Here is a 27,650-nt window from a genome sequence, read left to right on the forward strand (position 1 = left end):
TCCCTGCACCTCTGACAACACTTAAGTTCCCACTGACCACACAGCATAACTGCATGCACACCTGTTACTATAGCAACAGCCAATTAAGCTGCCATACTGCTATTAGGAGATTGAAACTGGTGGGGGTGGAGCTGCGGGGCTATTTGTAATTTGTTACTAGAGTACTGACACAATCTTAATTTTTTTTAAAGCTGTCCAAGCACATTCAGTCAAAACTTAGCACAAGAGGTGAGACTGGATAACATATTCAGACTTTACTTCCGTCACATCCATACTCCATTCCTGGGATCAAAAATTCAAATTTTTCCTGATCTCTCAAGAGACACACAAAAGAGAAGGAAAGAATTTATGCTTTTAAAAGCAAAAGTTCTCCAACTAGGAGGGACTTTTCTACTTAAATTTCCATGTAAATGTTATATTTCCTTATAATCCACTAATTACATTTTTTTTTATACAGGGAAGCTGGTAGAATTTCTAGTAAAGAGTAGGATTTGTGAATATTTCTTGGATTAAGCGGACCGGAGGAGTGGCCTAGTGGTTAGCGTTGTGGACTTTGGTCCTGTGGAACTGGGTTCGATTCCCACTGCAGGCACAGGCAGCTCCTTGTGACTCTGGGCAAGTCACTTAACCCTCCATTGCCCCAGGTACAAATAAGTACCTGTATATAATATGTAAGCCGCATTGAACCTGCTATGAGCAGGAAAGCGCGGGGTACAAATGTAACAAAAAAAAAAAAAAAAAAACCTGCCATGAAGCAGAAGCAGGGCTTGTGGACAGAGCAGTGCTGTATGTAAGAAACAAATCTCACGAATGGGTAGAACTGGCCACGAGTACACTTATTATATCCATTAACTGATGCATTTGCAGATCACCTTTAAAAACCCTCAGCATTCAAGTATAACATCCACATGTCATCTCTTTCACTTTAGATGACAAATACACATTTTAGAACACCAGTTTGCTACAGCTTTATAAAGAGAAGAAAACCCTTTTAAATCAGACCTGCATTACACAGGCCTATCCTGTCTGTGTCAGGATAAACATAGCCAACATATTTAAATTAATCACCTTCCCAATACTGTTGGTAGAATTCGTACCCTGTTATTTTATGTTTGGTAGTTTTCTGGAGATCAAGGATCATGTTTCTAATGTGAAAGTGCATCTGCTTTATTTTAAAATTAGCAGTATGAAGGATTTTTTTTTTTTTGGCAAAAACCCTAAACCAGTTCAGTCTTCCCCTTTCTCACCGCCATGTCTGTTCCCCAGAGATCTTTCTGAGGTCCTGCAGGCATCAAAGGAGAAAAGCCCCTGAGGCAAAAATGGCTTTTTTAAAGGTACACTTTTCAGTGCCCTTTTTAGTCTTTTCTCTGTGTCTCACAAGGCGCCCACAATCTTGGGAGGCGGAAGGCCTTGCTCCAGCCACAACATAGCTGAGGAGGTGTTACGCTGCATTCGATGATGAATTCTACGCAACCTCAGTAGGTACAGCACAATAGACAGCAGGACGATCAGAAAGCAGGCAGAAAACAAATAGTGAGTATAGACGAAAGAGAAGCCTCTCCAATGAGAATGGCCGCCTCGGAAGTTTTCTTGCTGAATGGCTCTGCAGGAAATTCAGAAGGCAAAACATTAGGGAATACAATGGGAGCTATTGCTGGTGAACGAACTGTGTGGTTTTTTTTTTAATGAACCATTTCTTTCTTTATAATCCTGAGTATTTCTGTAAAATGCTCCCCTAAACTCAGTTGAAAATAGTAGGAAACTGTAACAGACAAATACTGGATACAATGAAGACAGCATTAACATAGTGTTCACACTCTCCCATATGATGGCATCCCTTGTAATTAGGTTGCAGAATGCAGGTAAAAGCTTCTGCAGGCATGGTGACATTTCTAGAACTGGTCCTGTTAGTCTGTAGAGAAAGAATAATTCAGAGGTTCGTAGCATCTTATAGACAATAGGCCAGAAAGTAAAACTCTGACCCACTTTATTTCTATATTTAGCAGCATGATACATTTGGGTAGCTCCATTGAATTGTGTGTGTAAATGGAGATCATGTCAACATTTCAACACATAAAAGTTAGGTCTGCCAAAGAGCAGGTGTAACTTATGCTCATAAATTATTCAGAAATCGGTTGAATTTCCTCAATCTCCTCATAACTTTTGTACTAGCCCCTGATCTATCCCTTTTGTAAATAGATAATGCTTACATACACCAATTTATGAAGTGGTATGTATTCATAAACCCCTGCTGCTTAAGAACAAAACACTTGTTTATATCTAGAGTTGCACTATCACTAGCTGAATAAGCAACTCTGAATATTGGGCCTTACAGAGGCACAAGCTTTTGGAGGGTTTGAGTCCGTATCATCATGTGTTTGACAAAGCAAGGTCTAGTCTCAATATATCTGTTAGTCCAAAAGATGCACTGGCTACTAGGTTCTTTTTGCAGGCCTTGGGTGTCTACTGATCAGCAGGCACTATATAGTGCCAAGCGAGGCAGCTGGTCCTGATCATTAGGTTGGCAACAATGCTAAGTTTAACCCACACCCTCCTCATGCTGGTGAGAGATGACACTGCTCTTAGATCCAGTCTCAGGCATCAGCCAAACAGCAGCATTGCATGTACCTTTATAACAGGTTGCAATTTACGTTCCGCCATGAGCAGCTGCTAAAATACACAGTCCTCTGATGACATACTGACTGTGCCCTGCTAAAAATCACATGGCAAATAGTGAGAGAAAAAAAGCCCACAGGAAGGGATAAAGAGAAACCTGATAACATAGGCAACCGTGACACCCTGACGCTGCCCTGAGTTCCCCCCTACCTAAACTGATAAATAACAATACACATACTAAATTGGATAATGGAAACAACTTGGCCACAGCTTTATTGATAATACATAACTTATCAGAAATAACCAACAAGAATACCCAAGCCAAAATGTAACTTCTTCAAGGAAGAAATAAAACATCCAGTCCGCCGCCATGAGCACGACTGATAAGAGCTCTACATACTGTAGGCCAGGATGCTCCAGCCACACAACAAGGTGCAATCCAACCCAGGTGCAGCACCCACAGCTACACCAAACATTCACTTGATGAACTTTGTGCTCTTCCAATAACCCAGGCTCACTATTCACACCACTAGCCTGGGGTAGTGACATATAAAACTTGCCCCAAGCCACCCCCAGGAGCTGCAGTTAGTTGTTGTCAAGGAAAAGTTTTCTAACATCTCCTGCCAATCACTGTTGAGCAGATCATTGTCTATAATCTGACTGATGTACCCCGTCCTTCTAATAGAGGCCTTCACAAAGCTGGTCTGCCCAAGTATGTTGTACCTGGAAGCCTCCCAGCAGAAAAACCAAGCAGCAATCTGTCTATTTACTTTTCTGCACTTCCTACCTCACAATCTGAGATGCTGGTAACACCGGCAAGGGATGATGTCAGACCAGACAATCAAGGATTGGGAAGCGCGATACATGACATTGCTCCCAAGTCGTTTCCATCCAAATGCAGGGTCTCCAACCCATTCGGCTGCTGGCAGAGCATCAGGATGAGCTGGGATCACTTCAGTAAACATGGATGCCATTGGGAGCCAGCCAAGATGGCAGCCATAGAGTCGTGATAGCGCCTGCCGAGATACCCATTTGACATAGAAATGACCAACAATCCACTCCATCCCTATTCTGACAGCAGAACCTGGGTAACAGAAGAATTACTGCAATTATGATAGTGGAAATTAGGAGGAACTGACTTGTGCTCCTGATCTAAGACTTATATGCAGAAGATCTCCAACGGCCTATCTTTTGAATGGTACCAGGCGGGAGTTCCTGAACGGCTACACTGGTCGCAGCACCATTTTGAACGAATGAGTTCCATTCTTTGCGGGGTCATAGCCTGTTCTAACCCAACATTTCTTAAGGATCGCTACGAATTGAAACACAGTGAGTGCAGAACCATCCTGATGTACAAGGAAATGGTCAATGCCCTTAGGCCTAACAGATATGTAAATTTTGGCATTCTGTACTGGGCAAGTAGACAGGGAGTCTACTTGTGTTAGTACCATAAACTGCCTCCTACCTACTTGATCCGTCTTGGATTAGCTCCTTCAAGGACTATGTTATGGTGGAGTAATCCATTGTTTAAGCTGCTGTTCCGTGAGGATGCCACTAATTCTCTGTTTCTAAATGCTTCAAAAAAAGCCAGTGAAAACAGAATAAGTAAACCTGAAATTGGGAATTACAGACAAAGGGTAGGAAATGCCATATCTACAATAACATCCCATGGGTTATGGGGAGCTGGTGGTCAGATTTGGGGCTCTTCTGGTGAATCCATCCAGCCATAACTTTCTTTACCAAGAAACTCTAGTCACCTTGGAGAAGGATAGTGGCTAACTGTGCTGCTACTAAAGAACAAGACAATCCAGTCTCTTTGCCAAAAACTATATATTCCACTATAAGCCAATTTGGTATAGGGCCACTCATGCAACTGTTGAAACCTCTGGTGTATGCTATCCATGTCCAAGGGGCAACCAAGTGTTGCAAAAATCCCCATACCACCACAGGTGCTCCAGGATGTTCTCTCCTATTGGGTCCACCTATGGAGCCAGTTCCCTGAAAAGCCAGTTCCCAGATTCTGCAAGGATACCCAAGTGAAGTTCTTCCAAAAATACTAGGACTAGGGGGCATGCGATGAAACTACAGTGTAGTAAATTTAAAACAAATCGGAGAAAGTTTTTCTTCACCCAACGTGTAATTAAACTCTGGAATTCGTTGCCGGAGAAAGTGGTGAAGGCGGTTAGCTTGGCAGAGTTTAAAAAGGGGTTGGACGGTTTCCTAAAGGACAAGTCCATAAACCACTACTAAATGGACTTGGGAAAAATCCACAATTCCAGGAATAACATGTATAGAATATTTGTACATTTGGGAAGCTTGCCAGGTGCCCTTGGCCTGGATTGGCCGCTGTTGTGGACAGGATGCTGGGCTCGATGGACCCTTGGTCTTTTCCCAGTATGGCATTACTTATGTACTTATGTATGGACATTTGTCTGGGGCTGATTTGGCTTTAGGAGCAGCAGGAGCCTTCTTTCCTTTTTTTGTCCCTGAGTGGTGCTCTGGCTCGAAGAGGATCCCCCTGACTTCCTGCGTTTCTTAGGTACTTTGTGAACATGTATGCTATCATCATCATCTACTACCTGAAGGAGCTCTGTACTCAAAGGGTACTCACCAGAGAGTCCCCAGCTGCAACAGCATCCACACTTCTCATGCTAGGGTTTGCAGCCTCGTCACTGAACTCTGTATTCAGAAGGGGTGACGGTTCTATACCAGTCACAGAAACAAGGAGACAGCAGTAAGCGAGCTCAGAGATAAGGATTAAAGCAAAAGGCAGAAGCAAATGCTGCAGGGAGTGGGAAACAGGTCAAAGACCAGAATGCAGAGGGTTCAGTCTGTAGCAGCCTAAAGTTCCGATCGAATCAGCCCAGCCTCCAATTGTTGAAACAAACACAACACAGGCCAACTTCACTGAAAGCTCGGGATTCTGACGAGCAAATACTCGCTTTCTTTTTTTGTCTTTTTGAGGAGATACTTAGCTGAACCAGGTCCACACACTTGGCTCAAATGCGTACCGGGGGGAGAGGAGAGCAATAAGCATGGCACAGATTTATTGGGAGCAGATTGTTACCTCTGTATATCAGATGCACAGAGGGAGAAGCGTGACATTTTTCCCCCTGAAAAATTGCTTTGAATTTGTTCCCTCACGTGATGGCCATCAGTAGGACAGAGGTATGGAAAAATTATGCTCTCACCTGATAATTTTCTTTTAGCCATACCAGACCAGTCCAGACCAATGGGTTATGTCCATCCACCAGTGGAAGGAGACAGAGAAAATAGCTCTAAGTACTTTGCCCCCTTAAGGGTAACGTGCAGCCTAGAATGCTCAATATTTCAAATAGCCAAGCAATGGTGTCCTCAAATGCTACAGACAAGAAAACAGGAAAAGAAAGCCCACCAGGAAGCCAAGAGCACTCAGAAGGAAGGCCGTCCAGGGCTCTTATATGACCATGGACCTGCATACTACCCATCGACGAGCAGGATGAGGCACCAGTCAAACTTCCACCTTGTCGTGCAGATGTACCCCAGAAGCAGGAGAAGTGGCTCGCCAGTGGCGCACAATGGAGAGCCTTAAAATGCTGGCATTGTAAACCGGCCTGTGGAGAAAAGGTGAATCGTGCATTGATGAAAGGGTTACCGCTTCTAGAATCCGAAAAGGATCTCTGTCACATCCGTGAAGAAGGTGGGCCCTAGAAAAAACCACAATGCAGAAACCCACCAGAAAGAACCGAAAGAAAACAAAGGGTGGGTGTCTGGACTAGTCTGGTATGACTAAAGGAAAGAAAATGATCAGGTAAGAACATACTTTTCCCTTCCTTGTCATCAATAACAGACCAGTCCAGACCAATAGGATGTAGCAAAGAAGTCACAGCAATAGGGCATAAAAAATCAGGAACAGCAAAACCACAATGCTCCAAGAGGACAAAAGAAATATCACAGAAGACACAGAGCCTCACCCTTGATAGGAATCGTGTCTGGTGGAGACATCCAAAGGACCCCCAACTGTGAGAAGAAATCAGTCTCTTCGACCAAGAGAGAAAAGGGAGAGGCACCAGGAAGGAAGCCAGTGCCCCGAGATCCAGAAGAGCTCAAGGAAGAAGCCTAGTGAGTCTCGAAAGGACCAGAACTAACCTATGGAACCCCCAACAGCTAACCCAAGGGAAAAGAGCTACGCTCCCAAATGCCGACTGCGAAGAGCCCAGCAGAATGCAAAAGGGCATGCACAGGCACCAACAGCCTAAGAATGTCACAGAGGAGAGAGGAAGGAAGCAATGCACCTCTCCCCTAAGCCGACGCCGTGTCGAACTCCCACTGTAACTGAAGCCATGGAGCCACGAGAAGAAACCGAATGCGTAGCGAGGCGCCCCAGCAGAAAAGGAGACTGCACCGCGAACCTGAACCAAACCCATCTGAAAACTCAAAATGAGCCATGTGCCCCTAAAGAAAAAAGCACCAGGCCACCATCCAGCGGAAGACACACTCTGCACTTTCAGAGGAAACACAGAGACCAACTCCCTCCGAGGCAGAGGCGTAAGCAAGTTCCATAGGCAGAAATGGAACTAACTATCCAAGACAGTGACTCCAGGCACTAACTGGAGATATGGCCACTCCCCACAATGGGCAACTGGCTGCACCCAGAGGAGGAAGTCCACGCATCCAACGAGGATGGAGCCACAGGGTACAAGCAGCGTCCGTAGCCTGCACAAAAAGCAGGAACAGAGCTATGCCTAAGAACGAAAGATGGAAGTCTGTAGCCTGGCCATCAGCCGAGCCAGGTACCACAACCTGAGATGGAATAATGTCCCGCACACTGGAAGTGGACAACACTAAAACTAGACAGGAGGCAATACCGCCATGTTTAGAAACAAAGATACAATCCCTCTCCAGAGGACAAGAGACTCTGCACAATAAGAAACAGACAGGAAGTGATGCCACGTCACCGGAAATGACGTCCCGCTCGAGCTCCCTAGAGGGATCCAGAAGCAAACCACAGAGAACCCGCAGTATGAGCGCCACATGATTCACACAGAGACTGGCTTGACGTGTAAAGAGGTGGTGACACTAAAGCTCTAGCAGCAGAGACAGACTTGCTACTTAACAACTGTCCTAGGCCTGCCATCCAGAGAAAGAGCTCAGCTCGATCAGCAAAGAAGCAAGGTCGACAGCCAGAGATGGAGGAAGGCTTGACATCTGGATAAGGAGCAAGACTAAACATCCAGAGATGGAATCAGGCTGGAGACTATAGAAAGAGCAATGCTAGACACATGAAGCTTGTCAAGAGCTACCCTCGACTGGCAGAGATGGAGGTATGCCTGACCTACAGAGAGAGAATCACATGCTCCTGGCAGAAATAGAGCCATGCTCGCTCTGCAGGAACAGAGCTACACTCAACATCCAAAGATGGAGCAACAGTAGAGAATTTCCGTACAAGTTGCGGAGAGCAGAAATCACCCTAAACCAGCCAACCGCAAGCTCTGTGCCAAATGGGTAAAAAAGGTGGAAGAAAAGCTGTAGATAGGGAGCTGCTCCCAGAGAAGAACTTCAACAGCTGCTAGCATCCATCGAGATGGATCAAAGAGCCACAGAACAGAGATGCCCTTAGAAGCACCCTGAAGGAAGAAAGAGAGAGAAAGCAGAGTTCCTCCTACAGCATGGAGAACCATCTCCCAACTGGCAGACTTGAAGCACTTGCCCGAGACAGAGAAGCCACTACAGCCAACAAGGTCAGATGGCGTTGAAACCAAGAACCTGAGAGAACCCCAAAAGGAAAGAGTCACACCCCCACCACAGTATAGGAAGACTCAAGTTGTGCCTAGCCCCAGAAATGAAGGAACCAAGTAAGTGCAACCTGGAGTGCGTCCAAAAACAAGAGGGAGCAACACTCCCCGTACAAAGTGGAACAGCTGGGAATACCCCGAGAAGGAAGCTGTCAGAAAAAATCTAGTAAGGAGGTGCACCACACAGCTGAAGTATAGTAACCGCCATCAACCTCCCTTAAGGGAGCAAAGTACTTGGAATTAATTTTCTCTGCCACCTTCCGCTGGTGGATGGACATCCCATTGGTCAGGACTGGTGTTGATGACAAGGAAAGACCTTTTCCCTCTGCAGTCCTGGCACCAAAGAGGGTCTTGCTGGAAATCACTTGAGCTTTAAGCCCCTGGTTCGAAACATCTCCCTTCACAACAGGAAGCCCCGAGTTGGCGGGAAGGTTGGCTTCCAGCCGTCCATCCTCCTTGACCATTCCTCGTCCCCTTCCTGTCCAGGGCATGGGTGCTCTGGGTGCACGGTGCCATGTTAAGGTCGGCTCTCTGTATGCAGAACCCTCTGCCTGGTCACTAGTCTTTACTGCAACAGGTTTCTCCTCCACTAAAAAGCATGCAAGTAATAAAGGCTAACTTACATTCCTGAACAGAGCAGCAATTCAGTAAACACTTCAATGCCATCCAGTTTAACAACTGCACTCAAAAATCCAACCTATAGTGGCTGTCAGAGTATAGGATAAAAAATGTCTGTACCTTAAGGGTAAGAATCGTGTCCTGTAAAGGATTGCTCCTAATGTCCACTGCACCTCCTTGTCATAAATTTGGAGAGTGGTTTTTAAATTATGGTAATCCACAGGAAAAGAGAAGCCAGTGTGAAAGACTTCATACATCCAGGCAGATTTGAAGCACTGGTATCTAGGGGAAACAGGTTAAAACAGAAACAGTGGATTTTAACAAGAAAGCTAAAGGTCACAAAAGATGGTGTATGCACGTCATTAACCACAGTTCACACTAGTATTGTATTTAAAATGTGCTAACGACAGACCAATCAAAAATCTGAATAATAATGAAATCTAAAAAGAATCATAAGTCAATGGGGGTAATCTGTTTCATATGAAAACAGTCTATCAGACAATATAAAATGGAAAAAAACTTATTAGCATCAGCATGAAGTTTACTGGTATCAATTCTATTCCCCCCTATGTGAAAAAAATGAGGAACCTGCCATCAATCACACAAACACAACAGGGTCACAAATCCAGGGTGGTCAGTAAGTTCTTAGAGAGAAGTGCGATCTGGAGAAACCACATTAAACACTGCTGGAGTTTTCCTCTTCCTCTGCCCAGGGTCCTGTGGTCTTGTGGAGGGCAATTCTACAACAGTGAGGCTATGCATAGATGCCTAGAGGACACCTTACTTTCCTTTACCCAGTACTGGTGTAACCGCTAAAACACGTGCCTATACTTTAGACACAAGCACTTGCTGTAAGTGCTCACACCTGAATGTTTCAGATGCACGTGTACTCTGTAGTATTCTATAAGTTAAGCACATGAGTCCTGCCCATATGTACACCTAGCTTTCAAATACACACAATGTAAGACAGGTACATATTTATAGAATAGCTCTTAGGCCTTGGTGTGTAATGGTCACCTAAATGTTAGCACCTACTTTACAGAATTACTCCTTAAGGCCCTCATGATCAAAAGCAAACTCCGGCGCTAGAGGCTGTTAACGCCATACTAGCGCCGGAGTTTGCAAACCACCCATGATCAGAGCCCTCGAGCGCCTGCAACAATGCACTCGAGGGCTCTTAACGCAAGTAGCATGCAAACGCATGCTAAATAGGGCTTCCAGCATTCATCCCCAATGATCAGCGGCCAGCACGCCAAAGATTGGGTCGCTGGCCGTGGCAAAATCAACGCCAGCTCTGAGCTGGCGTTAGACTTTGCGGATCATTGGGGAGGAATGGTGAGCCCTGTCCAGCATGCAGTTGCATGCTGGCAGGCCCCCGTTCCCCCCCCAAAGCAAACGCAAACAGGGGACTGGAGGTCCGGTGGACATCCGGTCCCCCCGACGATCCGAGCCCCTCCATGCCCAGGGAGGGCTGGAGATCCGGTGGGTCTCCAGCCCCCCCCCGAACCCCCATAACTCGTGGTAGCCGCCTCCAGCCAAACGCTATCCCACCCTCCTTCCCACTCAGCGACGGGGGGGGGGGGGGGGGGGCTGGAGGTTCGGTGGGTCTCCAGCCCACCCCAACTCCTACCCCCCCAAGCGTTCTGAATCCATGGTACCCCCCAACGTTCTGATTCCCTGGTGGTCCGTGGTCACCCACCCTCCCGGCCCCCCCCCCCCTACCTTTTGTTGGAGGATCCTCTTTCTGTCGACGCCGCTGCAAAATGTCGGCGCCCAGCCCTGCCCATTGCATCCTGGGATGCAGTGGGCAGGGCTACAGACCATGTAAGGGAGCGATTCCCTTACATGGTCTGTAGCCCCGCCCAGCGCATCCCAGGATGCAATAGGCGGGGCTGGGCACCGCCAATTTGCAGCGGCGTCGACAGAAAGAGGAGGGAGGCAGGCAGGCTGCGTCCCTCCTCCAACAAAAGGTAGGGGGGGCCAACCGGGGGGGGTCCGGCAGGGAGGGTGGGTGATCACGGACCACCAGGGAATCAGAACGCTGGGGGGACCATGGATTCAGAACGCTTGGGGTGGGAGGAGTTGGGGTGGGCTGGAGACCCACCGAACCTCCAGCCCCCCCCCCCCCCGTCGCTGAGTGGGAAGGAGGGTGGGATAGCTTTGGCCGGAGGCGGCTACCACGAGTTATGGGGGTTCGGCGGGGGGGGGGGGGGGGGGGGTTCGGGCCTCGGCAGGCTGTTTGACAGGTTTGGGCTTTTGACAGCCCAGACCTGTCAAACAAGTGCGGGAGGATTGTGCTGAGCGCATGCTCGGCACAATTCTCCCGCACTTTAAACATGATGATCAAAGATAATAGCGCTGCTTAGATTTGCATGCATTATCTTTGATCATTGATGCAGAAAAGCCCTGCGCTGTCCCGGTGCTATTTTTAAGGCGGTTTGGAACAGCGCAGGGCTTTTGATCATCTGGGCCTAAATGTCCCATTCTAGTTTGAGGACTTTTGGATTTGGCTGAGGTGCCCAAATGTGGCTGGCTTTTTTGTTCATCTTTTTGCTCCATAGAAGCTTGGCATCGGCTGTCAGCTTTTGGAAGTTTATATGGGCACTTTTCCTGCAGGTGAAACTGGCTCTGTTCAAGTTCCTTGTTCTACCTATAAACTAGGCACATAAAGATTTAGAATACTAGCACACATATACCAATATTTTGCCTAAGCGCTATGCTGTAAATACGCACCTGTCTTGCACAGCGCACATTTATAAAGGAAGGGGTGTGTGTACACATGGATGGGACACTGGTGGGGCTCCCACTTAAGAGTAAATTCTATATATGGCGCAAAAAGAAAAAAAAAAAAGAAACTGGCACAAAAAAGCGCTATTCTATAAAACGCGCTTAGGTGCGGTTTACAGAACAGTGTACTCGGAAATCACGCCCAGCCATTTGCACCAACTAAAACATGGTGCAAATACCCATGTGGAGGCATGGTTGCCCTTTTTCTCTAACTACACCCATAACTTACAAGGAATGCTTGATCCACCCATGACCTGCCCATTTCCACACCCCCTTTTTTTGACTCGTGCCTTAATTTACGTGCGTACATTTCAATTAAATCTAATTAGTGTCAATTGCCTGTTAAAAAGCCAATCAGCACTAATTAGCTTGTTACTCAATTAAATTGCATGCCCAAATTTGAACACGCAAGTTTTAATAACTTTTCTAGAATCAGGGGGTAAATGTGCATAACTTACAGAATACTGTTACACGTGCCTTTGCTATATTAAATGCCCACACTTACACAGGCTACAGCTGGTGTTAGCGTGCACACCTAAGCATTAGGTATGTCAGCACTGGGTTACGATAGTATCCTAGGTTCCATTATAGAATAAGTTCCTACCACGTGACCTCAGAGTGCTAAATGGAGGCATCCAGTTATAGAACTACCCCCTATATGCCAGAAGCTGACATTTGCTTATTCTTTTTCTGTTTGGTTGCTCTTTGAAGTTTGCTTCATGTAAACAGTTAAGTGTACAAAAATGACAAAGATTTGTTATTTACTGAGCCACATTAACACAGCAAACTGTCACAGACAAGCTGTAATGCAGTCTACTTTTAGTTACACCACCATTAAGGTCCCTATTCAAAAACATGCCGAGGGAAAGTTAAATCAATTTGTCCAGATATTCAGCACTTAACTGAACTGGCTGAATATCCATTCTAAAATGAACTGGATATAGCTGACTAGTTAACTTTAAGTCTGCTTCATAGATTGGATAACCACAGTTACCCAAGCAACTACTGCTTGCTAGCACTTAATATCAGTGTTGAATGACTAGAGTTAAATCATGCCATGGGAAGGGCCCAGCCTCACCACTAATCTAGGTAAATTCTGTGGCCACTAGGAATTGACCGTACAAAACTTATCCTGTCTGCAGGGGCAAAGTTAGCTGTGAAGATCTGTCCCGCTAACTTTGGGAGTTGAATACAGACCTCACTGCTGCCTGTCCTTACGAAAGTTCAGAGTTCACCCAAGATTGTATGTTACTGCCATACGACCTTGAGCCATAAGGCTGCTATCTTCACATAAACGATAAGACAAAGGTAATTACTTACATCTTTTTCCTCCTTTTTCTCTTTAATCCCTCCACCCTACCTCCTTGTACAGACAACATGTTTGGGCATAAGAGCAGCAGCTGTTTTTCCTTCCACTTGCAAAATGCACACATCCAACCAGATGGAGAGACATAATGATTTCCTGCAGCTACGGAGTCAGCCCCATATTTTAATGTCTCTGAGTTGCTCTGGGTGGGCATTTTTACATTTATTTATTAGGATTTATTTACCGCCTTTTTGAAGGAATTCACTCAAGGCTGTGTACAGTAAGAATAGATCAAACATGAGCAGGAGGCACTTAAAGCAGTAAAAATATTCAAGTAACAATACAAAGTATGGCATGGTATACTACTTGCAATGACTACACAGTACGTAATAGAACATTATAATTGGTAGTGAAGGGTAAGGCTGGAGGGAATGTGTTGAGTAAATAAGAGATCAAAAGAATCAAATGGAATATATTTTAAGTATAACCTCTCTTATACTGACTGCCTCCCGCCCTTTTTACATAGAAAAAGGTCAGCAAGTGCGTTATATTTTTAATGGACTAACTTCCTAACCCCCCCTAGCTGCCGTGTGCTAATGCCCACACAGCTCATTCACTTTGAAAGGGTTGTGTCGGCATTGCTGCACGGCTTAGTAATCGGGGGGGGGGGGGGGGGGGTACATTTGTGACTAGCTAGACAGCTTTCAACATCTCACCTGTTATCTTCCCTGAATCTGCCAATACTCCTCTGCCTCCTAAGGTTTTCTTCCTACTCCCCTCTGGCCTCCTCACTCTCTCTCTTGGGCTGAGTATCCCTACCTTCTCAAGACATCCTCCCCCAACAGAAAAAAAAAAGCAGCAGTGTCCTGCAGCCACCTAAGAGAAAGCTGCCACTCAGAGCAAAAAGAAAGGAGAAGAAAGGGCATTGAAACAGCAGCTGGAGGATGAAGGAGCCACCCCCCTCCTCTCCCAATGCACTCTAACCATTGCTGGGTTTTTTTTTATGTGCTTGTCTGGAGAACCTTTGAACTCTTCTGGAGACCTGCCACATGGGACCACAACCCACATGGTACCAGATTTTTCTTTTTAGGTTTTAGATTACAGCCAAGCAGATTATGGAACCTGAAATATTTAAATATGGTGTTTATCCTGATCAGTGACACAGGTGTATGAAAAAAAGTTCTTTTGTATTAAAATAATTGCAACATGATCACACACATTCTCAACTTTGGTATCTTTTCCATTCTTGATGGGATGACATCACAAACTAAAGATAAATTAGAAGCTCTGAATCCTTGAGTGTATTAATGTCCTGTGCTCCAGTCACACAGATTACTGACAGACCATGTGAACTTTTACTTTCGATTTAGTATACAACCTGCACTGTTAATGGATAGTTTCAGAGGAAAAGGTAGACTAGTATGTTGCATTTCTACTAACAGTCTGTTTTCATGTTTCCCTTGATGCTGGTTTCTGGTACATAAATGTGAAACATTTCTAGAAGGGACTTACTTAAGCCTATGGAGGTCAGCATGAGCAGTGTAAAGGCCTCGATCAAAGCGCTCACGTAAAATTGACCATTTGGTGGCACAGTAGTCCTAATACACATAGAAATAAACAGGACACATTTAAGTTAGGTGAACGTACATGCCTATTCCCAAACCCAGCCTCCAAGAATACCCCCCCCCCCCCAGTACAGTAAAAATATAACAGTAGTGGACATATCCATATATTTCAACCTGCATACAGGCCTAGCAAATTTTTAAAAAGTAAATTTTTGCAGGTAAAGTATTATTTTACCCCTGGAAATGGATGACTTCCTGTTAATATTTTCACTATTAAGATTAAAACAATATATTTATTTTGGCCAAATTCTCTATTTTTGGAAGCTCATTCTCAGTCTTCCTTCTGATTAGTAGAGCCAAAAATCAACATATTAGGATAACAACTCACCTGAGCTTATTATGCTAGAAGTCTTCAAATGCTTTAATCAAATTTCTCTTCAGGAATGAAATATATGCCAAGAGTGAAAAAAATGGGTAGTTTTATAGATTTTGCTTGATTAACTGAAATCCCCCAAAACGTTTCTCTATCAAAATGGCTTTAATCTGTTCTATGTATCAAAAATCCAAGCTCACATGGCACACAAGGAATGAAGTATTAAAGAATGGCAGAGATCAAGACTGTATCCACCATACCCTGGCTTATGGTATGTGTAAAACCAACCAATCCTGTGAGAATAGGAAAATAATAGAAATGCAATTAATATACCTTTGCAGCTTTGATAAATTTAGCAGCATTGTAATCTCCTCCCATTCTTAAGACATCTTCAGTACAGTAGTAGAATTCAGAAAACCCGTAAAACTCGCTGTTCTGATAGAGCACCGGGGGCTGATAGATGCCATTCAGTGAGGTCTGGGTCTCATTAGTCCTGTTCATGTATGGCTGGATCTCCTCCCGGCACAGATTAAACTCTCCTGTTCCCCGAAGGTACATGCGCTGCCCATTCTGTTGAATTTCGTCTTGTCCATCCAAAGGCAAGCAGGGATCCAGATATGGGCTCTTGGGAGTCATACCTATCTGTTTACCTAGAAGTCTGCAGAAGAAGGCAAGTTTGGTCAGTGCTTAGCAGACTTTCCTGCTTATAATCGAACGAGAAAAACGCCCAAGTTCCGACCTAAATCGGGAGATGGACGTTTATCTCACTAAAACGAATAAAGCGGTATAATCGAAAGCCGATTTTTGGACGTTTTCAACTGCACTCCGTCACGGATGCGGACAAAGTTGATGGGGGCGTGTCAGAGGTGTGGCGAAGGCGGAACTGGGGCGTGGTTATCTGCCGAACAAAGATGGGCGCATTTCACCGATAATGGGAAAAAAGTATGCGTTTTTAGCTAGAATTTAGGACACTTTTCCTGGACCCTGTTTTTTCACGAATAAGGCCCCAAAAAGTGCCCTAAATGACCAGATGACCACTGGAGGGAATCGGGGATGACCTCCCCTGACTCCCCCAGTGGTCACTAACCCCCTCCCACCACAAAAAAATGATGTTTCACAACTTTTTATTTTCACCCTCAAATGTCATACCCAGCTCCCTGGCAGCAGTATGCAGGTCACTGGAGGAGTTGTTAGGGGGTGCAGTGGACTTCAGGCAGGTGGACCCAGGCCCATCCCCCCTACCTGTTACAATTGTGCTGCTTAATGCTTATTAGTCGTCCAACCCCCCCAAACCCACTGTACCCACATATAGGTGCCCCCCTTCACCCCTTAGGGCTATAGTAATGGTGTAGACTTGTGGGCAGTGGGTTTTGAAGGGGATTTGGGGGGCTCAACACACAAGGGAAGGGTGCTATGCACCTGGGAGCTCTTTTACCTGTTTTTTTGGTTTTGTAAAAGTGCCCCCTAGGGTGCCCGGTTGATGTCCTGGCATGTGAGGGGGACCAGTGCACTACGAATCCTGGCCCCTCCCACGAATAAATGTCTTGGATTTATTCGTTTTTGAGCTGGGCGCTTTCATTTTCCATTATCGCTGAAAAACAAAAATGCCCAGCTCACACATTGTTGAATAAAACATGGGCGTCTATTTTTTCCCAAAATACGGTTCGGTCCACCCCTTCACGGACCCGTTCTCGGAGATAAACGCCCATGGAGATAGGCGTTTTCGTTCAATTATGCCCCTCTTTGTCTCTCAGATGTCTGTAATACTCTTTCCTAAGATTGTAGTTCCTTTCCTACTTTGAAATTTTGTCTTTAAGTCTGAGGCTAAACTATAAACTGCCACAACATCAGTCAAGATACATCTTCTCCACAACTCCTAATTTAATTGAGATCCTTCCATCTCAAAATGTGTCCTCTTACCCAAATAGTTATACTCATTTAATAAAACTAAGCTTAATGTTAATGTAATTTTCATTTCTATGTTGTGTATGCGTTGGAGCTAGCAAAGGGTTTGTGATGATTAACAAATGAGTTGTTCTGACTTTCAAAGCTCTGTTTACAGTAGCACTTAAACAAATTCTTTGATCGAAGCCCCCAGCTTGTTAGATCCTAAGCCAAGCCCTGATAGAGGAGAATAACCCAACAATTCTGTTTCACTCTAGGATACTTACTGTTTTGTGTTGAATAAATAATCAGAAAAGTATGTTTTTATCTGAATTTATTCAATAGTGTTAATATTCTCAATTATCAGGGCTTAAGACTAGGATCTAACCAAGAAGAAATTGTACTAAAATACAGACCCTCCAAGAAGACTCACAAACAGAAATGTCTCTGCACTACAGAAAGTATATTGTGGTCCATCCTAACAGGTAACAGCAGTGAAATATTTCTATCTGTGGATCAGGTTAATTACACAAATTTGGATGAAAAGTTGTGAAGGAGATGAGGGCAAAAGGTGCAGTTAGCAGTCTTCTTCCCAGCCCACTCTACAGTATTCAGCACTACCATCAACACAGAACAGAAAAGAAAAGAAAAGATAAAGGTCACTGCATGGTGTACCTATTTTTCTGCATTGTGCTTGCAAAGATATGCTCTTCATATCGCTGGCGAGCAGCATTACCACCAAACCCCAGGAAGGTGGCCACATACACTCTGTACACATGCTCCGTTTGGTGGGCATCACAGCCCAGGTTAAACTCGGCAAGTAGGTTTTTAGCAACCTCTTCCTGTGAAGAAATAGGAAATATAAAATCAGGAAAACCTAGACGTTTCACAAAATTAAGCTGCTGAAGCAATGCTGAAGGATCCCTGATTAACTTTCTTAGTTTACTCAGGGCAGTAGGTTTTTCTAGTAGGAATCATATTTCAGTGCTGTGCCAGGCTTTCTAAGAGCTTACAGTCACTAAGGGCTGAGAATACCTTATGTGTTTAAAAGCAAGTTACCATCCTACCCACTAAAAACATGGACAGTTATTAAAATGAGATGATCAAGTTTAAAGGCATAAAAGAGTAATTCCAAGAAACAGGCTAATCTGCGTGTATTAAGAACACTTTATGCAGTTCAGTTGGTATTCAGTAAACCCCAGTATACTTGGATGCTATACATTATTACAGAGGCTGGGTAGAACTAGAACCTAAGTTGTCCTTTCCAGTGGGAAATGAATTATGCAGTTTGTGAATACTGGGGCCCTTTTACAGAGTAGTGGTAAGCCCAACGCGGGCTTACTGCTCGCTCTTCCGGGACTACAGCCTGCCCAATGCGGCCGCTGGTGGTAGTCCCTCCTCGAGTGTACCATGTCCGGGAGGAAAAGAAAACCCCTGGAAATGGCTTGCACGGCAATCGCCGCACGCTGCCCAGTTACCACTGGGTTAGCGCATGAGCCTCAATGGGTGGTGTTAAGGGCTCCTCACCGCGTGGCCATTTTTTGGGGTGGCTTTTACTGGCTGCAGAAATAAATGGCCCCCGCTGCTAGCGCAGGGCCCTTTTCCCCTCAGCTTCGTAAAAGGACCCCACTATGTTTATGTTTCTATACTATTATTCCAACATTTTTCAGATTTGATAGGCAGGGGTGGACTGACCGTGATCTAGGCCCTCAGGTAAAAAGGATCAGAGGCCCCCAACCACTTATCAAAAGTGATTAAATTAGATAGAAGTTAGGGCACAGTTGGGCCCCCTGGCACTGTCCTATTGTCTTAATGGTTAGTCCACCCTTGATGGTAGGTCTCTTTCCAAAACAGCTTACAACCTAACTGGGTATCTGAGGGAGGGCAATTTTCATAGCTTTTTACAAGAGTAAACAGATGTTCACATCTCTACAAAGCACTCTCTCATCTGCAGGTAAAGTACATACTCACATTTACTTTTTACCTGTTCTGGCTCTTTTGATATGAACATTAGCAGCTTACACTGTTTTCCATTGAAATGAACACTTAATTTTTTGTATTTTAAAGTGGAGCATTTCTATTGTATTCAAAAAAATATTTGAAGCCTGGGACTGATAATTGACATTACAGAGCATTCATAAAGCACGAGGAGTTGCTGTTACTATAGCTCCAATATCTGATGGTCCCTTCTTAAGCGTATTTTTGTATTATAGGATGGTGGAGAATTTCACTAGGACTGGATTTATGCTTCATGGTACCTTTTAAAATATCAGGGCTGCATTTCCATTAAAATGTTTAATTGCGATTAATTGCACATTTAAACAATTTTGAGCACAATTAGTAGCACAATTGAAGGTAATTCATTTATTTACTTATTTTCCACTGCAGCTCCCTGTGACTCTGGAAAGTCATTTAACCCTCCCTCCATTGCCCCAGGTATATAATATGTAAACCACTCTGACTGTAACCACAGAAAGGTGGTACATCAAATCCCAATTACCCTTTCCTACCCTAAAGGTCTGATAATATCCCTCTCTCTGAAGCTTTTCCTCTGGCCCATCCTGCCTCCTCTGACATCACTTCCTGTTTTTGCATGTGCAGGCAGGGCCAGCAGGAAAGCATTGGTCCAGGTCGCAGGCAGCTTATTTGCAATGCTGTCGCTGTGGGGAAAACAGAAGACCACATTTAGGATAGACCAGCGTGGGGAGATGATGTTGAATCACAAAGTGTGTGTGTGGGGGTGGGGGGGATGTTGCCAAATTGTGTCAAAGAGAGAGAGATGTTTGGAGGAGAAAGAAGATACTGCAATGAGAGTAATGTTTTAACTAATGCTACTGCAATTAACTTGCAGTCATATGCATGTCCTGTATGAAGTTACCCCCGGTGTATTTTTACCCACTAATGTTGCTTAAGGACAAAACATCAGTTACGTGGCCATTTGCCAGCAGATCACATAAATGCTTTTGAATTTCAAAGGCTTTCTCTTCTTTAACTAAGCAGTAACACGATAATTTTATAACAGCATGCTGATCTGAGAAATCCAAGAGGCTCCTAAGTGCCTTTTTAAAAGAGAATCCCACACACAGCACACATATATACATCACAACTCCATCTCTGTTCTACCATATCTGTGCCCTTAGTAATATCTACACACAGATGATGTAAAAGCACAATCTTCTGGCAGGCAAAGGCTTGATTGCACTTGTTTGCTGATGTGGTACATTTCTCTCATCATTTTAAGTCCGATTGCTTTAAATACTGATTATTAATTGGTTAGACTTGTAAACTGATCTGGATAAAAAGCATGACTAACCACAGTGTTTTCCATTAAAAAAAAAATTAAAAAGGGCCTAGGCTCATTTTTCTGGGATTCTTTGAATATTAAACACACCACTACCTACACTTAACCCTCCTTGTCACTCTCCTTTCCCTCCAGACATATATATCTACACCTCAGAGTCTCTTCTCCACATACACAGCTTCCCAACACACGTGTATATGCACACATCCTACGGCCTGCACCAGCAGATCTACAGACACACTCTTACAAGATGGACATCCATTGATCTCACCAGCTGATAACATTATTTGTTAGGTGGGAGAGGTGGTAAGGGATAAAACCTTAAAGAACAAGTAGGGTGATTCTTTCAGAGATCCTTTTAGGTTTGTGAATGCTAGCAACAGTTTTTTTATTTATTTCTGTGGTGCTATACTAAAGTGCTCTCATCTCCAAAAGCATTCAGTGGTGACATTGGTGGACTTTAAGACGCTTTTTCTGCTAAGCTCTAACCCTAAATTTCAGATATTCAAGGAAACATTTATTTTTAAAAGGGATCAATAACAATAAAACCCACTAACAAACATGATAACAATAAAGGAAATATCTTAGCTGATGCACATCGCGTGTCATGTCTTCCGTTGCCACAGCTTTTGAGAAATGGTACCTCACTGAGGACAGTAATGGCGTAATGGTGATCAGAACTCAAAAACAAAAAGGGATGAAGTGAGGTTAATGAAAAGGAAAGCCAAAGAAAAAAGCTGAAAAAATTGTACAGATAATAACCTGTTGTGAGGAGGCAAAGCTTACAGTTTTAGGGACTTCATATGCTATCTGAGTCGAGACGCCACCCATATCCAGGATTCCCGCTGTCCGCTTTCGGAGTACAAGTTCTTTATTTTCACTGCCAGGAATATTCACTTCCACTACTGCGTCGTCATCTGGAAAACAAATGAGAACATGTATATATTAAGTACGCATTTATAAAAAGTGGTACAGAAGCAGACAAAGACAATTGGCTAGACTGGAGAGACCATTTGTTCCATATCTACCATTATCCATTTTGAGGATAATTTTATAACTGAATGCATACCTTTCCCAGTGCAAGCACTAATAAATTCAAAATGAAAGCATGCACACACTTTCGTTTTGACACTAACTCATGGAATGCGAATAGTTCCACTGGGTTTTACGCTTGCATAGTGTTGGCTCCACTATGAACTCACATTTATTCTTTTCTCAACACTCCCTCCCCCCTACAGTCGCATTCACCCTTTCCCCTGCCCCATCTCCTAAGATCTTTGTGTATGGCTTTCCCCTTTGCTCTTCACCTCTGAAGAAACAGCATTGGGAAAACTGCAGGGAATAGTTCTGAGTACTGAGGCCGCAATATGTTATAAGTTGGCATGAGGACTTTGCAAACACATGCTTCAAATGGAGTGGCTTATGTGGGTACAGTAGTGGGCCGAGGACTAGGGACTTAAGCAAGCCATTTTTACTCTCCATTTCCTCTGGTACAAACTAGAGATGCTAAGTGTGGACCGCCTCACAGAATGAGATTTATAGGTGATATATCCAAGGTATAAATCTAGAAAGATTTAAGTGTGAACATTATTTCAGAAATGGAGGAACCAACATAAAATGATATTTAGCTTTCCTTGGTACCTCAGAAAAGAGGCAGTAATGGGACAGTTTTTAAAGGAATATGCTCTGGTGACTAAATAGTTAGTGGGATAAATTCTTGAGGCTGAAAATGTCTTTCCACTCAGTATGTGGATTTCTCCAACTCAAGTTTTCAAAGGGAAGATATATTTACAACATTGTTCTCACCATAGAGAAAAAGTGAGCACACACAAATACATACTCTCTCTTAGTCTTCAGGCACAAACAGAATATACTTGTGCTGTGCTGCTCATTTGTTTCCTCATTCATTGCTGCCCCCTACACCCCCACCTCCACCACCAGCTCTGTCCATTTAGAGTTTTTGCAGTTGCTGTCAGTTCTTTTTCTCAGGTTGCAGCAGCCCCTTCATACTTTCCTTCATCCCACTCCTGTTCCTACCCCTTCTCAGCATCCCCGTATCCTGGCCCACTGCCCTTGTAGAACTCCATCCCCCTCCCCCAATGCTCTAATTTTTGCTGGCCCATGTGTGCATGAAAAACATTTTGTGTGCAAGTTTCCAGCCTTGACTCGGTGTGGTGTATAGCCTATGTTCACAATAAAGAAAGTCATCAAAACTTTTGTGTGCAGTTGCAAGGCATGTGTGCTCCCTTTCTGAAACATGTACATGCGCACTCACCCAGCTTAAAGGAACACTGGTCCCATTACCCCCCACGCAGAAACTTCAACAGCACAAACTTCCCCCAGCTCACCACCTCCTTTATTTTGACTAGAGCTACCTTTCAAGGCTCCCATCCCCAATGTCTTCCCATTGGCAGGATCCTACCTACAGCCTGACTCCTGTCCTTGGCCTTTCCTGCATGAGACTGATCAGTGAACTGGGATTGTCTTCAAGAATCTGGTGGATTTGTTGGTGTTGCTAGTTACACTGGAAGCAGGCAGAACAGGCAGAACATTTTTCAGATACCTCAGCCATTCTTCTGGCTTCCCAGACATTAATACAAAAGTCCATAAAGTCTTGATAAAATTTAGTCAGCAAGCCTAACCTCCTCAGTTCTGAGTATAATCAACAGACCCATACCCCTCTAGGCATGCCTCTAGTTTGCCTATGCTTTAATCTAATCCTGTCTGGAAAACTGTCCTAAAAAGTAAACCAAAATGAAGCACAGAATAGATGACATCTGAATGCAGAAACGCACAAAAGTAAAAGAAAAGGAATCAAATGAACAAAGAGGACATTGTAGAAGAGATAAAATGGAAGTGCAAAGGGTCTGTTGAGATAGTGGGAAATGGCCTGGAAGAGCAGACAACAGATTAATTAAAATGACATTGAGAAGCAGAGTTGTGGACTGATGAATGCAGTGTGCCATTTCTGCAAACCAAAGTTATCCATGTCTATTTTTGACTCGCACTTAAAGCTGCTTTTCTAAAGAGAATGATGTGAAAGTCTAATTTCTTTTTGTATATTTTAAAATTGTGGTGCCCTGGGCTACACCTGAATATAAACCCACTCACAGGTCGTGCTGTTCTAAACTGCAGAAGGTGTGGTTAATGGGCTTTTACTTACCATCTTCAACATGCTCAAATCGACCAAGCACAAAATTGATGCCAATCCATGCATACACCCCTAAAATCAAACACAAAGGCAAGAACAGGTCTCTAGTAGGCATGACAGAAGCACATCATGGAGATTCTTTTTAAATGTACATCAGTTTTCTATTCACCAGTCCTAAACATTATTTTATGTTTCTGAAATAACAGAAAAATAGGGGAATGACTGTGAAACAGGATGAACTAAAAAAAAAAACTTGAAGACATACAATCTTCCACATTTACTCCTTCAATCTACCTAGGAGTAATGTTCAAGTAAAAACATGTCAAATATGTTCTGCCCAGGGTGTGAGCACAAGGGAACACACACACAGAAATCCTGTCCTCTTATCATTTGGCACTTATCACTCTGCCCGTCAGGGACATAATTTCAGGTTTATATTTTAATGCCATTCAGGCTTGGATTGTTTCAAGTGTATCTTCATTTCTGCATTTACATCTTCTGGTTTACCAGGTAATGTGTACACCTGAACAGGAGCAAAATCTCTTCCTCCTCTCCCTCACCTACCTTCCCCCAGAAGGCATCCTTGCTAGCCAAGGAGAAAAGAATTCCCTCAGCACCACTTACTGGCAACAAGGGGGCTGCCAAAATAGTGACAACTGTCTTCTCACTCTCCCTCCCAAACTGTCACCTCACTTGTATGTCTTGGCTTAGATTGTGCGGCCAATAGGGACAGAAAGTACCCGCATATATGTATGTAAACTGCTTTGGTTGCACCCACAGAAAGGTGGTATATCAAATCCATAACCTTTTACCCTTTGAGCGACCCCCAAATGACAGAGGATCCTTGATTTGGATCATTAAAAAAGGCATATGGCACTTGTGCTGCTGGATATGTGGAACCTCTGCTATTGTCAGGCCTTACTGATAAGAACATTTTTAGTACAGGAATTATATCTTGATAAATTGTAGAGAGAGGTCTAATATATTAGAAATAAAAGCTTTTAAAAATACAAACTACCTGTTACCAGAAGCAAGGAGATTTCCACAAGTGAACAGGGAAGGAAGATATGTGATCGTACAGTGTTGCCAAACTAAGGAGTCGATGTAATAAGCACAGCTTCAGAGCAGTTCCCTAGCAAACACACTGAAAAAACTTTTTCCTCCCAATGACATAAATGGAATACAAATGATCACAGTGTTAAAAATGTGTGCTGAAAGAAAACAGTATCCTGACATCATTTTTCTGCATCATTTGACTCATGCACTAACAAGAAGGGGGATTAAAGACCTTTAAAGAAGCTATCTGGGCCCAGGCACCATTGGCCAGGGGATATGGACCAACAATACTTACCTGGTCCTGGAGAAATGTCAAGCAGCGCCCTCTTTATACACCACCACCTTGAAAAACAATGACACTTGAACCCCTAGCAGTTCTCTGAAGTGCCTCCTTATTTAAAAGGCTGGTCCTTAGAAAAACATTCCAAAAAAGTGCTGAGGGTATCCGCTCCCGCCTCCCAACCACAAGCTGGGGCATCAGGTAACTTTTCTTTTTTTTTTTTTTTTGGGGGGGGGGGGGGTGAGAAATTAGAAGGGAGGACTTTGGGGCCCACTTGGGCTACAGGGGGCTTTCATGACCAGGGTCATTTGAGGTAAAAAGTGCTGCATTTCATCGTAGATGGAAAAACTTTTGCTCCTGTGCTAGAATCTGTCCCGTAGCTCAAGGTTTAGTAAAGATTCAGCACTAAAGGGAAAGATTTGAAGAAAAAAATGGGAGCAATTTCTGATTTGGCCAGTTTTGTAGGTGTTTTGCATTCTGAGCATGCTACCTTTTAAGCATGGTGGCTTGACTAGATTTTTCCATGCTGAATGAAATACCTGCTATATTGGTGTAATATTAGTGTGGGAAAATCCACAGAAAAACACCATGTTAAAGACAGCATTACTTATTACATCTGCCCGTGTGATTTGGTGAGACTAAAAATCAGTTAGCTCCAAGCTGGGAACACTTATGACTTTGAAGAAACTTCAGCAGACCCTGCGGAGCAGGCACAGGGAATCTTGTATGCTCTGGACTATTACACTACACAGAACGCACACAAGAGATTGTAAAAAGTACATAAATCTGGCACAAAAATGGGTGAGGGCTGGTTGGTGAGTTGGTAGAAAATGCCAGAAGGCAGGGTAATACATGAGAAAGAAGATGGGGCTCAGTTTCAAAACAGAAAAACATCCAAAAAGCATCAAAGCGGCAGATGTACCTTTTTTTGCCAAGAAGTCCAAATTGCTATTCTTGAAACCCTTTTAAAGACGTTTTCCTATGCAGTTCATCCAAATCAAAAGGGGGTGTATTGGGGGCAGGATTTGGGCATTCCCAAAATTTGAACTTTTCTGCCATAATGGAACAAAGCAAAAATGTCCGGGGCTAACAGTTACAGTTTGATCTAGACCCGTTTCAATCACAACTAAGTCACAAAAAGGTACCCTAAATGACCAATGGAGGGATGAAGGCATGACCCCCCCCCCCCCCCCCTTTACTTCCCCAGTGGTCACTGACCTCTCCCACCCCCGGAAGATGTGAAAGAAACAGTAATACCATGACAGTTTCAGATGTTATGGTCAGGTCTATTAGAGCAGCAGCAGATCCCTGGAGTAGCCTAGTAGTCGGTGGAGTGCACTGTAGAGAAGGGGATCCAGACCCATATCCCACTCTTTTACGCTTGTGGTGGAACGCGTGAGCCGTTCAAAAAAACACCAAAAACCTACTATACCCATATATAACTTAGATTGTGAGCCCAACAGGGACAGGGAAATACCCAGTTTACCTGAATGTAACTCATCTTGAGTTACTACTGAAAAGGTGTGAGCAAAATCCAAATAAATACAATAAAATAAATAAAAATAAGTGACACACCAGCCATAAGGACTATTGTAGTGGTGTACAGTTGGGTACAGTAGGTTTTTGGTAGATTTTGGAAGGCTCATCATGCAATATACGGGGTAACTGAGATTTAATTTAATTTGGTATTTATAACCCACTTTACCGATAAGTTCTAATTTGTTTACATTTAACAGTGGGACCTTTTATGTGGAGTTCACTGTAGTGCCCCCTAGGATGCCTCACTGCTTTGCTGGGATGTCTGTGTGGCCAGTCTACTAAGAATGCTGCCCCCACCCCCACAACTTCCCAGTGTCTTGCTTTTGTGTGTTTTTCCCTTGGGGATTTTTTTTCTCCTTGAAAATGGTCCATAAAGCTAGATGCACTGAGCATAAAAGCACCTAGCAAGTGACCATTTTCCAAACAAAAAGGTAGCTTTCTGGACATTATATCGAAAATGTCCCTCTATATATACAGAGACCCCAATCCTGTTCAGAGCTTGACGAGAGAAAGGTTTGGTAATCGTATGTTTTCTATATTTTGATTTTGCATTCTAGGCCTAGGACTAAGGAATAACAATGCAGAGGGTTATTTTATAAATGATGTGGCTCAGCGATCTCATATCAGTGGTTCATGTAACATCAAAGCAAAACGAGACAAAAGGAAAAATTTCCCTGTGAATTACTTATTTGGATTTAGTTCACACTATTTCCATGGGTGGCTCACAGCAAGTTATGTTCAGGTATAGTAAACTCCTGCCCCAGTTGGTATGTGAGGCTATGGCGAGTGAATTAAATGTCTTTGAAGTCACAAGGTGCATCAGCAGGATCTGTGCCCTGGCATTCTCTGCTATGGAGCCACTAGGTTACTCCTCCACTTTCATATAAAATGTCAAACAGTCTTACATCAAAATTTAGGTTTTAAAGCAAAAGTTCAACGCAGCCAAAATCAAATGCTGCCTGATGGCGTTAAAACAGTATAAGACTCATTTCTGTGTCAAAAAATATACAGCTAAGTAAAGGGCAAAGCTTATTATCAAAGCATGCTGCTCTTCTGGCCTCTGATCAGTACACAGTATATTTTAGTGCAATTATGGTACACCAGGTCTTTGATTAACATCACAAAGTGGGAAAATGTTAGATTGTGCTCCTCACCAGGCCCTATTTCCTTAGGCATTCTTCCTGGATACAGTTTTTGATTAAGAAAGCAGTAATGGCAGAGTTCCACATAGCTGAAAGCTCAAATGTTGACACACACTCCACCTACCTTCTTGCTTTCCTGAAATAACCTCAGCATGGGAGTCTGAGAACAGAAAATCAAAGTGGACTGGAATATCCGTGCGCAGATCTTCTAGTATTGCTATCTGCTGGCTGTAAAAATGAGCAAGTATTAAGCCACTT

General features: G+C 43.8%; 1 protein-coding gene across 4 annotated transcripts in view; it reads right to left on the minus strand.

Moving 5' to 3' along the window:
- Positions 1 to 748: 748 nt before the first annotated feature.
- Positions 749 to 27,650, minus strand: part of ENTPD4 (ectonucleoside triphosphate diphosphohydrolase 4) — a 54,765-nt gene continuing 27,863 nt past the window's right edge. For 3 of the 4 annotated variants that reach the window (XM_030201817.1, XM_030201814.1, XM_030201815.1), the window contains 8 exons: positions 27,517 to 27,620; positions 23,388 to 23,447; positions 20,987 to 21,141; positions 17,599 to 17,765; positions 15,373 to 15,697; positions 14,614 to 14,699; positions 9,129 to 9,290; positions 749 to 1,603 (listed from right to left, as the gene is read on the minus strand). In XM_030201817.1, coding sequence (XP_030057677.1) covers positions 1,375 to 1,603; positions 9,129 to 9,290; positions 14,614 to 14,699; positions 15,373 to 15,697; positions 17,599 to 17,765; positions 20,987 to 21,141; positions 23,388 to 23,447; positions 27,517 to 27,620 — 1,288 coding nt within the window. In that variant the 3' untranslated portion in view covers positions 749 to 1,374. The remainder of the gene's footprint in view (positions 1,604 to 9,128; positions 9,291 to 14,613; positions 14,700 to 15,372; positions 15,698 to 17,598; positions 17,766 to 20,986; positions 21,142 to 23,387; positions 23,448 to 27,516; positions 27,621 to 27,650) is intronic. The other variant, XM_030201816.1, reaches the window with a different exon arrangement.

Source organism: Microcaecilia unicolor, chromosome 4 (genome assembly GCF_901765095.1).
Source record: "Microcaecilia unicolor chromosome 4, aMicUni1.1, whole genome shotgun sequence".
NCBI classification, from domain to species: Eukaryota; Metazoa; Chordata; class Amphibia; order Gymnophiona; family Siphonopidae; genus Microcaecilia; species Microcaecilia unicolor.